The sequence below is a fragment of the Hylobates moloch genome, unplaced genomic scaffold (genome assembly GCF_009828535.3).
Source record: "Hylobates moloch isolate HMO894 unplaced genomic scaffold, HMol_V3 SCAFFOLD_11, whole genome shotgun sequence".
NCBI classification, from domain to species: domain Eukaryota; kingdom Metazoa; phylum Chordata; class Mammalia; order Primates; family Hylobatidae; genus Hylobates; species Hylobates moloch.
In genome coordinates this window covers 17,323,793-17,338,144 of record NW_026652286.1, presented here as the reverse complement: position 1 = coordinate 17,338,144, position 14,352 = coordinate 17,323,793, and the positions used below count along the sequence as shown (strand labels likewise).

The window sequence follows — 14,352 nt, the reverse complement described above, 5'->3', positions numbered from 1 at the left end:
AATCATGTCATTCGCCACCCCTACCCCCCAAAAAACCTTCCACTGTCTTCTTATTGCAATTATAATGAAATCCTAACTCTCATCAAGGCCTGCAAGGATGTTGATGAGTTAGCACCTGCCTCATCCCCTATCTTTCTCCTTACTTCCTCTATTCTCTGGCCATACTGGCCTTTTTGCTACCTTCTTACACAAAAAGCTCTGTACCTGCTATATTCTCTGCCTGAACACTTTTCTCCGAGGTCTTCATGTGGCTGCCTCATCCACATCACTTAGACCTTTACTTACAGGGTTTTTTATCAGAAAGTTTCTCTGTAGTCACCCTCGTTAATGTCACTCACCCACTCCACCCTGCCATGCCAGCTAACTTCTATCCCATTTCTTGATTATTTTCTTCATAGAGTTTATCAAAATTTGAGTTTTCTAACTTATTTTCATTTTTTCTTCTTTCTTTCTTTATCAATAGAAGATGAGTTGTAGAGGGTCCAGGACCCCTTCTTATTCGTTGCTTCTGTTAGTCCATTTGCATTACTATAAAGGAATATCTGAGGCTGGGAAATTTATAAATAAAAGGGAAGCAGAGCATAAAAGTTTGGAAAATTCACAAACTGGTTGTGTGGTGGAGAAGGAAAGAACATTTTCAGGAGAGAAATATGAGTGGGCTGTCGAGCAACCACTTGCTAGACAGATTAGCATGGCTGAAGGGGAGCCAAGTGCTAATAACCAAGACAATGGGAAAAAGGCCTTGAAAGCATTTCAGAGATTTTCAAGGCCACCACTCCCATCACAGGCCCAGAGGCCTAGGAGAAAAGAATGGTTTGGGGGGCCACATTCAGGACCCCACTGCTCTGCACTTCCTTGGGACACTGCTTCCTGCATCCTGGCAGCTCCAATTCCAGTCTTGGCTCAAGGTATAGATTAGGATGTTGCTTCAGAGGGTATAAGCTGTAAGCCTTGGCAGCTTCCACCAGGTGTTAGGCTTGCAGAACTGTGATTTAAATAAACCTCTTTTCTTTATAAAATACCCAGTCTCAAGGATTCCTTTATGGCAGCAAAAACAGACTAACACATTGCTGTTTTCCCAGCACCTAGAACAGTGTCTAGCACAGAGTTGGGGTTCAGAATTTGGATCCCAAATAAATGAATGAACAGAACTCAGATCAGATGAACTTCAGTAACTCTTGTCACTGCTTGTCCTGCCCTTGAATTCATTCACAACAGTCAAACCCTCCTGATTATGCTAGATGCATAGTCCATGATTCTTGCCATCACTCATATTAATAGGATTATTATATAGGTCACACATAATAGCAATAGCAAAACCAATAGTAGTAGTAGTAGTAGTAATAATAATAGCCAACACTTATTAAGCATCTGCCAAATGTTGGGTATTGCACTTGCCTCATATATGCCTAACCTTTACCACAGTCCTGCAAAGTAAGCAATACAATCCATGGCTTGCAGATCAGAAAACAAGGCCACATAGTTGGTAGTGATGGAAGCAGATCTGAACCCAGGAGCATCTAACTGCACAGCATGCACGTATATAAGCATAGCTGGATTTCAAAGCCACTATTATCTCAATACTACAACTAATTACTCTGAGCATCTAAGTCACACTCTCTCTTTAGTGAATGACACACAGACACAGTAAAAAACAAACTTGTACAGGGACCTCTGCTGTCAACAGGCGCACAACATCCCCATGGCTGAAATGTGAACTCCGAATAATTCTATGACTAAGTTTTCATGAAATCCACAAGCAGATGCTGTGTGCTTGTCAGAATCTTTGAAAATTCCATTTTCAGAGCGTTTCATTTCTTTGAAACATTCATTATGTTTCAGACATATTCCCAGTCCCCCATATTCCTTTCGGCATGCTTATCAATACTTATTGATAAATTCCTACTCTGAACAGATAGTCTGTCAGGGGCTGAGGATAAAGGAGACTGTTAGGGAGGGATAGGAAACGAGAGTGGCCTCAGTGCTGCTGACCACACTGGGTTGGAGAGACACCATCCCATGCTCTGCTCCCATCAGAAAAGGAACTGAGCAATGGGATCGGGGAGCATGTGGGGGTGGTCCCCAGAACACTCAATGGTTAATGAATTTCATTTTGGGAGAAATATGTGGGAGCTTGGTAAGCATGCCAGCTTCTTTGAGGTTCTGTGGTGCATGATTCCATCTTCTTTTTTTGTTTATAGTGAACAGTCCCAGGAAAACCCCATTTGCAACAGAAATTTCCATGGTCCCGCCCTCTCTCCAGGCCTCCACTCCACTGCATTCCACACTGTGACAGTGACAGCCCTAATAGCAAGTAAATACCCAGACCTGGCCCTTTTAGAGTTCAAGGGTGGGGATCAGCAGGGGAGAGGCGGCCACATCGTGTCCTTGGCAGATGCCTGACGATGATGCTGGCTTTGTGGGAGGAAGGTGGGAGCTGGGGTGTGCCCAGCTGGAAGCCGCTCATAATTTAATACTCGCAGATGGAGACTGAGGGTGATATGATACCCCCAGCTGTCTACCACTGCCGCCTTCAAGGCCCCCCTCGGCTGCCTGGGACTTGGGATGCTTTGGGAAGGGCCTGGTGCGGGTGGGGGCAGCCTAATAAAGCAGCTGGTCTATTAGAAGATAAGCTTTGTGGAGAATCACACAATCATCCTGAATCCCCCTAATCCTAAACTTTATTGCCCTAGATAATAAGCTTTGGTGGCGACGCTCCATTGAAATATGGAATTGTCTTCAGGCTGAAGGCACCTGCTGTGTCACTCAGCTCCAGGCCGGCAACTGCTGCACACAATTCAGGGGCAGGTGCACAGTGCCCGCCTTGGCTCCCGGAGGGAAGGGGGACAGTTAAGGGGGCCAGCCGCTCTCTCACAGAGGGCTCCAAACATTCTGTGCCGGGAAGGCCTGCCTTAGGCCTGAGAATGTTCTCTCTGTGGTTTGGGCATGAAGCTGTTTAGAGGACTTGGGAGAGAAGGAGCAGGAGGGACTGTTTGTCGGTAGGGGATGCCGAGGCTTAGAGAAGGAATCAGCTCTGTCTGCAGACCTGGGGTGGAGGGGGTCATCAGTGACTGATCTGTCTTTCCTTTTCTCCTACAACCCCTTCTTGCAGTGGCCCTTTATGCACTGGCCCCACCTCCCCAGTCTGTTTCCTCTTCCAGCAGAGCCCTCCTCCGCTGCCTTGCCTGTTGTCCACCAGGTGAGCTTCCCTGTCCCCTCCTCCTCATGCCTTCTTTGTCTTCACCAAGGAGAGTCATCTTCCTTCCTTCCTGTGTGCCTCTCTAGTTCTTGATTCATGCCAGGATTGTAGCTCACACAATGCTAATTCATCAGATCATCAATTAATTGTGTCTATGCCAGTTTCCTCTAGTCTAGGAAGTTTTTGAAGGCAGAGAACATATTTTTGTCCTCAGTGCCTTGGAGATGCTCACAGGGTTTACTAAAGGGGAGAGAGAGAAAGAGAGAGGGAGAGAGAGAGAGATGAACACGACCTAAATTATTCAGTTTTCTCTCTGATGGTGTCTTGATTACCTTCCCATTCTCATAAACAACCCCTCAGCACCTCTCTAGAGGACCAACTGTGTTAGATTAAGTTCAGAGCAATCTTGGCTTTTAACAAGGCCCCTCCACCAAGCAGTTGCCTTGCAAAAGTGATTGATGAGTTTAGTGGCCTCTAGGGATGAAGGCTGACCTCTTCCTCCAACAGAGCCTTTTGACAGCTTAGACTGAATTCGGGAGCCTTGACTTAGGTTGGGTATATTCCCAACTACAAGAGATACGATATGAGGTGGAACATAGTGTGTGTGGTCACCCGCAGAACCAAACTAAGAGCTCCACTCAGGCAAAAGTGTCCAACCCTTATATTTGAAAATGATGCCCTGGGGATTGTCTATTTACTGAGTGTTAATGTGAAATAGGAATTCTTTGTGGTCCCCCTGCTAAGCTGCTATGCCAGCTTTTGCTTCTATATTTTCATAAAATGTGTGCTGGTGGTTACTATTCTGATGGGCAGAAATTCGGGGACTCCCTGCCTCTTTTCCTCAGGTGGGATTTAGGTTTAAAATAATTCTCAATTAACCAATGAAAATTTTAATAATCCTGAATGGCTTCATTTACATATCCTATCATACACTGTGCCACTACAATCTTCTTTTTTTTTTTTGAGACGGAGTCTCGCTCTGTCACCCAGGCTGGAGTGCAGTGGCGCGATCTTGGCTCACTGCAAGCTCCGCCTCGCGGGTTCACGCCATTCTCCTGCCTCAGCCTCTCCGAGTAGCTGGGACTACAGGCGCCCGCCACCACGCCCGGCTAATTTTTTTTGTATTTTTAGTAGAGACGGGGTTTCACCATGGTCTCCATCTCCTGACCTCGTGATCCGCCCGCCTCAGCCTCCCAAAGTGCTGGGATTACAAGCGTGAGCCACCGCGCCCAGCCTACAGTCTTCTGCTTCTCTAGAAAATATATTGTTACTTTTCTATAGTCACTCTGCCCAATTTGGTTGCCTTGACTCTGGATCAAGGAGTCTCTGAGAGGCTGAGGCAGGTGTTAGCCTTTTCAGAAACTGACTCAGGTAGAGAGTTTTTGGAACCTCACAGCTAATGTTCTCCCTAAAGACCAGATAACATAACACAGCAATAATTTGGGGCATCAGAGTACAAGTTAATGGCCAAATACACAGAGTTCCCAAGCCCATCAACACACAAAATACCCACAGCTACTCAATGTCTTCATGGGCCCCAGATCACCTGCCTTTTAGGAAAAAAGCCTCTTATATAATCTATTCAAGAATAACGGTCCACATTAAATACACTTAGTATATAAGTGTTGAAATGCAGGCATCTAACTGGCATTTATTACATCTCGCAGACACTCAGTTAGATATTTACTAATTTTGATTCTCAGCTTTCTTTTAAAATATGCCAGAAATATGAATTTCTAACTTCCCACTTGAGTTCAAATAACAAATTCAACATTTTTTGAGCACTGGCATGTAGCAGACAGTGATTGACTCCCCTCTAACAGTTTCTTTGTCTGATTTTGGGGTCTTTGCCAGAAGCCACAAAAATAGTAAGCCTCCTTTCTCTTGAAATGTCAAATGCGTTTTTGTCCTTATTGACTGTTCTCACTGGTCTGTCTCTTTAAGGAAAAGTTACAATACTTTTTCTAGGCTTCAAATGTTGACAGCCTAATAGTCTGGGTGTCCACTTATGTTGGCCAAAGTATTAAAAATCCCTGAAACCATCCTTTGGTCCTTGGAGGAGTTTATGGTAATGGAGGCCGGAGTCTGGAGAATATATCACTGCCATTGATTGCCCTGTGGCAGGCGCTGAAGTATGTCAACCAAGAGTGCACCCTTATGCTGCTCTGAACTTCAAAGAAAGACTGTTTCAGTTAGCCTTTGCTGTGTAACAAAGTACCCCAAAACCTAGTGGCTTAAAACAACAACTTATTGTTATATCTTTTAGGATTCTTTGGTTTGGCTCCAAGGTTGCTGTGCCAGTTTTGCCTGGCAGCTGCATTCAGCTGCAAGGTCAGCTGGGCCCAAAGGTTGAGATGGCTGCCCCTCTCACATGTTTGGCAGTGGTGCTACCTGTTGGCTAAGGCACCTCCCTTCTCTTCCATGGGGCCTCTTATCTTCTAGTCAATGAGATCAGTTTCTTTGTATCGTGGTCTCAGGGCAGCATTCAAAGAAGGTGGAAGTGAACTGATCAAAGCAAGTCACACCACCAGCCCAGATTCAAACATGTGGAGAAATAGACTCTAATCCCCGACAGGAGAAGTGGCAAAATTATAGTGCACAGGGGCCTGGATCCTGGAATAGAAGAAATTTGCAGCCATTAAACAACGTACCACAACCAGGCCACAGATGGATTGCAGATTCCAGAAGTGAAGAGATGGAACTGTCTAGGGGCTTCAAAGAAGCTAGGGAATTGATTCTGAACTGCAGGTCCAGTGGCTTTGGGCCCCAACTCCGTTTATAAAGTGGCTTCCCTCTAGAGGGAATCTCAGAAGCTTTTTTGCTGAATGGCCTAAAAGACAAAGGCTAACTGCTCTTTGGTGTGGTCATTTCAGCCTTTGTCTTGCACTGCTCATACACTCTGTACTTTGGACGTGATTGTAGACCAGCCCTCAGGTTCGTCATTGAGGAAATCTGGGCCAGGTACCTAACTTTATCAGTTGGTGGGGCAGGCAGAAGAAGCCATGGTCTCTGAATGAAACAGTTGGTAGAACAGTGGGCTCTCACATAAAAATGCCTGGGTTTCGATCCTGGCTCTACCACATATTGTCTGTGATATATGAACAAGAATTCTCTAAGCCTCAATTTTCTTCTCTGTAAAATGGAATGATTGTGTATGTTTCTAAATGTTTAATCATATGTGTATATGTGTGGATTCAATAAGATCATGTCATTTTGCTTCAATGTCTGGCATTTATTAAGTCAACTATTAGTTCTCATTATTTTCCAATCAACATAGAAGCCAAACTGAAAAGTGTTGTTTGAAATGAATTTCATAATATATATTTATAGAATCAAATATCGATAAAAAAAATTGAAAAATTCAACCTCCCCAGTTACCTTCACATCTAAAGCCCCAACATTAGGCTTTAAATTAATGTGATTCAGGAAGTCACATGAAAAGGGCCTGCATTTTCTAGTCACACCAACCTGGATGCTAATCCTGGCTCTGCCAGTTAGTAAGTGTGTAATCCAGAGCAAATTACCTCTCTAAGCCTCAGTTTCCTCATCTGCAATGGTACATATAATAGCAGTACATATAACTACTTCAAAGAAGTAGATGTGAGAATTAAGGTAATTATGTAAAGCACCTGGTTTATGGTAGGTGTTCAAACTATACTATTTCGCTTCCTTCCACTTTGAATTTCTAACTTCCCACTTGAGTTCATATAACAAATTTAACAACATTTTTTGAGCACTGGCATGTAGAAGATAGCGATTGACTCCCCTCTAATGGTTTCTTTGTTTGATTTTGGGGTCTTTGCCAGAAGCCACAAAAAGAATAAGCCTTCTCTCTCTTGAAATGTCAAATGCGTTTTTGTCCTTATTGACCGTTCTCACCGGTCTGTCTCTTTAAGGAAAAGGCCCTGAACAGGCTGCTCACCCCATTAATACCAAAGGCTGTGAGTTTTTCAGTTCCACTGAACTCTGTGTGACCTTCGCAGACAATAATTACTTTAACATAGGGTTAGGCAACAGCAACAAACTTGTCTAAAAATAAGCCAGGGCTTAAAATACAACTTAACCTGGGAGATTTAAGCAGGTAAAGAAGATGGCTTCTCTCCGGAATTGCTTCTTGATTAATCACCCCATCTGAGGTTGTTGGAAAAATGACAGTTTTCAAACAGGGCTTTAAATGTCTCCTGCTCTACTTTTCTACCCTGGCAGGAAGCCAGTCCCTGCAAGCCACTGGTTCTTAAAGGGGACAGGTTCCCTTAGATTTCCCTGAGCTGGAGCTCAGGAGCGTGAGACAGTAATGGATAGACAGATGGGAGGGAGTATTCATGCTCCCCACCTAAGGTTTGCTCACCTCCAAGATAGACTCAACAAGCAGTCACTGAACTAGGAGGAAGGAAGCAGCAATATCTGAGGAGGAAGTGCCTATTTTAAATTGTGCTCAGGGTTTAAGGCAAAGTGTGTCCGCTATCTTCTTTCCAAACACTTTATCCGGTATCTTGCCTTCTATGCTTGGGTCCTGGCATTTTGTCAGCTTGGTTCCAGTCTTCCCTCTGTTCCTCTTGCTGGCCTTTTTCCATCCTAGGGTTCTTCCCAGCCACTACTTCCCTGAACATTCACTCCTTGTATTTGGGAACCTTCAATTTGTGCCCAATCTGGAGATCACCTCTCATCGACACTTGTTTCTCTTTCTCAAATTAACTATGAGTCATGTGGGTCAGAGTCTTGCCTCTTCACCACACCTGCTGGGTACTCCTGACATCACTGGAAGCCCACAGCCAGTGTCCCACCCTCTGTGTCCTTCCTAACAGACAACCCTATCTCTGCTCTCACTACATCCTGGACACAGTCTCTGTGGTCTTTAGGTGACTTTGGCTTTATCATCCAGGCCTAAAGCATGCCTCCAACTCATAGGATTTTCAGACCAGAGTTCCATCTTGGCCTTGGGTGAGAGATTTTCCATGGAAAAGTCTCTTCCCTTCATCTCAAACCAAATCAGCTCTGTCCAGGGATGGTTTGGCACAACCTCCTGCAATTTCCTATCTTGCTTACCGGAGTATGTATACCATCTGACATAGTATATAGTTATTATTTATTATAATGTGACCTCCCAGGAGTTTTTGTTATGTTTAGAACTTCATCCTCTGTGCCTAAAACAATGTGAATGCATAGGTAGTGCTCAATAAACATTTGTCCAATAAATAATAAACAAATAAATTATATTTAAGGAGTCCCAGAGTTCTGGGGTGTTATGCCTTGTTTATCATAAGTTAGAATGGCTTATTGGTGAGATCATTTTTTAAAATGTGTTTAATTTTATCCTGTTTTTAAAGTTAATGTACAGTTAATTTGACTTGCTTTTGGTGTGCAGTTCTGAGTTTTAACACAGTGTAGATTTGTGTAGCCACTACCACAATCAACATACAAAACAATTTTGTCAGCCCCAAAAACTCCCCTGTGCTGCTCCTTTGTAGTCATGCTTTGCCCCCATCCTAGCCCCTGGCAACCACTGATCAGTATAGTTTGTTTTCTTGAGAATATCATACAAGTGGAACATATCTTTTGAGACTGTCTTCTTTCACTCAGTATAATGTCTTTGCGATTCATCCAGGCTGTTGTGTGTACCAATAGTTTGTTCCTTTTTATTACCGAGTAGTATTCCACTTTATGGATGTGTAACTATTTGTTTATCCCTTCACCTGCTGAAGGATATTTGGATTGTTTCAGTTTTTGGTGATTATAAGTAGAGATACAATAAGCATTTGTATGCAGGTTTTTGAGTGAACATGAGTCATCATCTTTCCAGGGTAAATATTCAGAAGTGAGATTGCTAGATCACCTGTAAATGTATCTTTAAATTCATGAGAAACTGCTAAGCTGTGTTCCAGGAGGCTGTACCATTTTTCATTTCTATAAGTAATGCATGGGGATTCCAGTTGCTCTGCATCCTTGTCAGCACTTGACATTATCAGGCTTTTTTTTAAATGGCCATTTTAACAGGGATGTAATGTTATCTCATTGTGGTTTTAATTTGCATTTTCTTAGTAGCTAATAAGGTCGAAAATCTTTTCTTATGCTTATTTGCCATCCATAAGTCCTCTTTGGTAATGTGTTTATTCAACTTTTTACCCATTTTTAATTTGGTTGAATTTTAAGGCTTCTTTATATATTCCAGCTACAAGATCTTTGTTTTTGTTTAATATGTGATGTGAAAATATTTTCTCCCACTCTGTAATTTGTATTTTTATTTTTTAAATAGCATATTTGACAGAGCAAGTTTTAAATTTCAATGGAGGTCAACTTACAAATTTTTTTCTATCAGGTATTGTATTATTGGTGTCATATGTAAGAACTCTACCTCATTCCAAGTTATAAATATTTTCTCCTGTTTTCTAGATTTATGCTTTACATTTAGATAATCCCCTTTGAGACAACTTACTTTTTTCTGCATGTGAAGTTAAATTGTTCAATGCTATTTCTTTAAAAGACTGACTTTCTTCTTTGAATTGTCTTTGCACCTTTTTCAAAAATCAATTCGTCATACTTGTGTGGCTTTATTTCTGGAATTTCTATTCTACTCCACTGTAGTATGTGTCTATCCCTTCACCAGTACCACAGTATCTTGATTAATGTGTATTTATCATAATTGTTCAAGTAGCATGAAGCCTCCAACTTTGTTTCTGAATCATTTTCTAACCACTATCATCCTGTGCTACAAAACGAGAAGGAGAATGTGAAGAGAAAAATGAGCTTTTATTGAGTACTGTCTATGTGATGATAGCTAATGGACCATGGGGATTTACAGTATCATTTAGTTTTTAAAATAATGTATTCCAGGTCAGTACTATTTTCTCATTTTTGAAGATAAGAAAACTGAACCCCAGAGAATTTTAATAACATACCCAAGCCTACTTAGTTAATATAAGCTAGAGTTAGGACTCAATCCTAGGTCAGGTCAGGCTGACCCTCAAGTTCACAACCTTCCTACTACACAATGGTTCATGTCAACTCTTCTGGATTCTGGGGGTATGGAGTAGACCTAAGCATACCTTGGATGCTCTGCATGGACTCAATTTTTCAAAAATCATTTATATTAGAAAGAAGCCTCTCATGAGTTCCCAAAGGATATTTTGTTCCCATGGTTGAGATGCAAACATATTCCTATTTATACAGTCTGAACAGACGGCTTAGTTTGGCCTCTTAAAAAAACAGTGGTGAGTTAATAATCTAAGAGTAGATTGTCACACTGGCTACAGGAAGATAAATAATCAAGGATTATAAGTCTTTAATTTAATATAACTTATTCTCATTAATTAAATGCCAATTACCTGCTTGTCTTTCCTGGGAACTGGCCTTTGCAATCAATCTTTTCAGAAACGTTGTACACACACATTCACAGAGGTATTAATATCACTCTCAAGATTTACAGGCACTGGACTCTTTGGCTTAAACCATCCTCAAACACTCTACACTGTAACCGCAGATAATCGTCATAAATTTCCTGATCTTTGACCTAACCGGTTCTTAAATTTCCATTCCCTAACGGGCTTGAGGAGATCGTATTTATCATACTGAGATGCTTGCTTTTAAGGACAACGCATTCCAGCAAGGCTCTGGATTTCAGATCTCTGATCCATCCTCCTACCTTGGGCTTTTGCTATTCACAACAGATGAGAATCGTTGGGGACTAAGAAAGGAACACTGTCCTCTGAATCCCCTGTGCAGGGACATAAAGCAAAATCATTCATTCATGGACAATATAACCTTGCAAAATATCTGGAGCAATTTGACCCCTCAGAAGCCTTTTGAATGCCCCAACTGCACTGATTTAAGCATTCAATGGCAGCAAATACCCACTGCTAAAAATATTCCCACTCCAGCCTTTAGCAGTTGCCTGTATATACCTGCAGTTTTTCTTAAATTTCTTACCCTCTAGACTGCTTATTTCTTATGCTTAGACATAACTATACATTTTATGGTTGTTATACATTTAAGTCTTGAAAGTTGTTGGTAGTTTGTGTTGCAGAACTGGTCTGGAATATGTGCCTTCTAATCCCATATTTCAGCTCAACGAAACAAGGAGAAAGAGAAGGAAACCAAATTTAATGAAGGAAAACCCAGGTTTACTTGCAAGCTCATAATCACACCTTCCTACATCTGATCAGCTTCCACTCCCTTTTTCCTATAATTTCAATTTAGGTGCCTGAATAGAATTATCTCCATTTGAACCATGAGTTTGAATGCTCTTTTTTCAGTTTATTTTTAAAAATTAAAATAGTAATGCATACACATGCAAACTAGAATTCAAAAAGTGTAGAAAAATAGAAAGAGAAAGTAAAATTCTTCCATTTCTTGTCCCAATCCTGGGGCAACTACTTTAGCAGCAATTAAAATTTACACGGTATGTTTATGCTTCAATTTCTGGATATATCAAATTAGGTAGTAACTAGTGATTCCCTGCAAAGAAAGACAAGATCGCTAATATGCTCAATCTTCTATCTCTCTTCTTTATTCCTATATGTCACTCCTAATTTTTGTTAGGTATATTGTTATTGTCACATTTTCAAGGCTTATATTCTGTTCTGTAAGTGTAATTCAGTTTTAGTGATTTTTACGTAAATTGTAGTATTAAAAACCAACAATATTGTGGGTTGTGATTCAGAAAATATTATTTACTATAAAATAAACTAATGTAATTAAGAGAAGTATAGAAGTTAAACTCTTAAAAGAGAAATTTCTAAGTTTCTCAAATGGATCCTCTTCCTTTTCTACCTTCTTTTCCATTTTCTGAGTCATACTTATCAGCCACTATTTCTTGTATGCTAGTTTGTTCTTCACTTTGGATCTTGTTATAAGTTTTCTGGAGCATCTCCTCTAGTAACTTTCATATGAAGTACACAGGTGGTAAGAATACTGTAGTTCTTACATATTCAATAATGTATTTATTTTGCTGTTACATTTGGTTGATATTCGTTGACTTCATAATCATTAGGAGTCAATTACCTAATTTTGGCGATACAAACTATAACATTGTCTTAACTGTTTCACTGACTGCTCTAAGTTCATGGGATTGTTCTGAGATTCAAGGAAGATAAGTCATAAAACAACCACTGACATTCATAAAAGGTCTATATAAATGCTTGATAGTGTAGCTCATGTGTCAGGTACCATGCTAAGCAATTTACATTCGTTTTCTCACTGACTTCTTTCAACAATCCTGTAAGATCAGTACACTTATCACTCCCATTTTAATGATGAAGAAACAGAGGCTCAAAGAAATTAAGTAATTTGATCAATAAACACCTCACTAGCTAGTGGGCAGTAGAGTCTTCTCCTGCTGTTTTAACAAATCCCACGTTAAAAATATGATATTAAAAATGAAAGCTGTTTACCACCATTATCATCATCTCAGGTTCATTTTTTCAACCATGTACCCTGTGAACTGACTTAACCATGTAATTAAAAATCAGTCTATTATGGGTCTTTAATGTAGACCAAACATCTTGCAAGATCTCTTAGCTTAGCTTGACCAACTCCTTCCTTGACTTTGACCAATTCATTTCTCCAATTTGTAGGAAACAAAAGAAACTGGGATGGAGATTTGGTATTAAGACGTTATCCTTGCAGATAAACATGGTACTAATGATTCCTATCAGTACCTCAAGGGCTATGAATTATCACAGCTTTTTTTTTCTTCCATAGCAGAGTTAGAGTTGCCTCAATTCACTCATATTCTTTCAGCCAATCTCCACAGTCATGCTAATGAGTTACTAAGTGATAGGGCTGAAATTGTTTGGGACTATGGATAAGAATAATGAATAATGAATAATGTTTATGAGATTCACCCTCAAAACTTGTCCTCATTAACACACTACTCTGACCCAAACTCTACCTACCCCACTCATTCCCATAAAGGGGTAGCTTTAGATCTTACATGACTGGGGCTACTGTTTATTAGATCAGGGGTGAACACATGACCTGGGGGTACCATTCATTCACTAGAAGAAAGATGATCAGATGATTTTTTTACTAAGCTGATCAGATGGTCAGATGATTTTTTACTAAGAATCAGATGGAAGGTCCGTGAACAACTACTGAGATTACATGAGGCTACTAAGGTGCCTGAAGATTCTTGGTTCTTTCCCTCTCTGGGCTTCTTGTTTCTTGAAATTTATGATGTCTGTATCCTACAACAAAACTCTCTTTTATTGATCAAATTGGAGTAAGTTTTAGTTCCTTGCAATCAAACATCACCCAGCCAAGAGAAAGCTTTTAAACTTTCCTTAATATCAGAAAAAAAACTCTTTGGAAGTGCAAATATGCCAAAGTCCATCCAGTAAGGAGCATGAAATGGTATGTATCAGACTTGAAAGAGTTAACTTGCCAACCAAAAACTAAAGACTTGACTTCCTTCTCTTCAGTTGGGCCCAGGTTAATTTTGGTTGATGATAATGGTTATAAATGGTTTTTTATTTGAGAGGCATGGGACATACATGATGAATGTGAGGACGATCATATGTCTTATAAAGAGCTGATTGTTTGTGAAAGATGCTCCAAAAGTGACACACACAAGTCTGATATACCCTGGCAGCCAGCTCTTCTACAACAATTTCATTAAACCAACCACCATTACATGAAAACATAATGTGACAAAACAGATATTGTCCTCTTTGACCTTGGCAGGATATGGAAATATTTAAAAAAGATCCAATACTTTTTTTTTTAATAAACAACATTGTGAAGACCTAATCATCCTGCATACTAAATTCAAGCACAGGACTTATAAGCCAACCATTTTCTCATTAACAGTGTTGTTAATTTTTCATGCTGCATCCAATTTTCTCCATGTCTCAGACAAACCACTTACTCTAATTTATTAGCTTAAGAATTGCCAAATTACAAAGGTAAGAAAAAAATATATGTTTCTTCTTTCCTCCAGAATTAAGACTCCCATCACAGAGAAATGGAATTCTTGATTTGAGAAATCATTTCTTCTAATCCTTTAAATTGGTATTTTATCAATTCTCTGTCCTCTGGAATGTTGGCAGGCATCACACAGAGTAGAACGTAATGTACTGTTTTGTGTCTTTGTAAAAGTCATTTTGCATTTATCTTCAGAATTATTTTATCCTTTTATGAACAGATTAACATATTTACTC

General features: G+C 40.3%; 1 protein-coding gene across 1 annotated transcript in view; it reads right to left on the bottom strand.

Annotated features, from left to right (window-relative positions):
* Positions 1-3,371: 3,371 nt before the first annotated feature.
* The window catches only part of MPPED2 (metallophosphoesterase domain containing 2), a 201,693-nt gene continuing 190,712 nt past the window's right edge, over positions 3,372-14,352 (bottom strand). The window contains exon 6 of the mRNA XM_032166362.3: positions 3,372-3,439. Coding sequence (XP_032022253.1) covers positions 3,372-3,439 — 68 coding nt within the window. The remainder of the gene's footprint in view (positions 3,440-14,352) is intronic.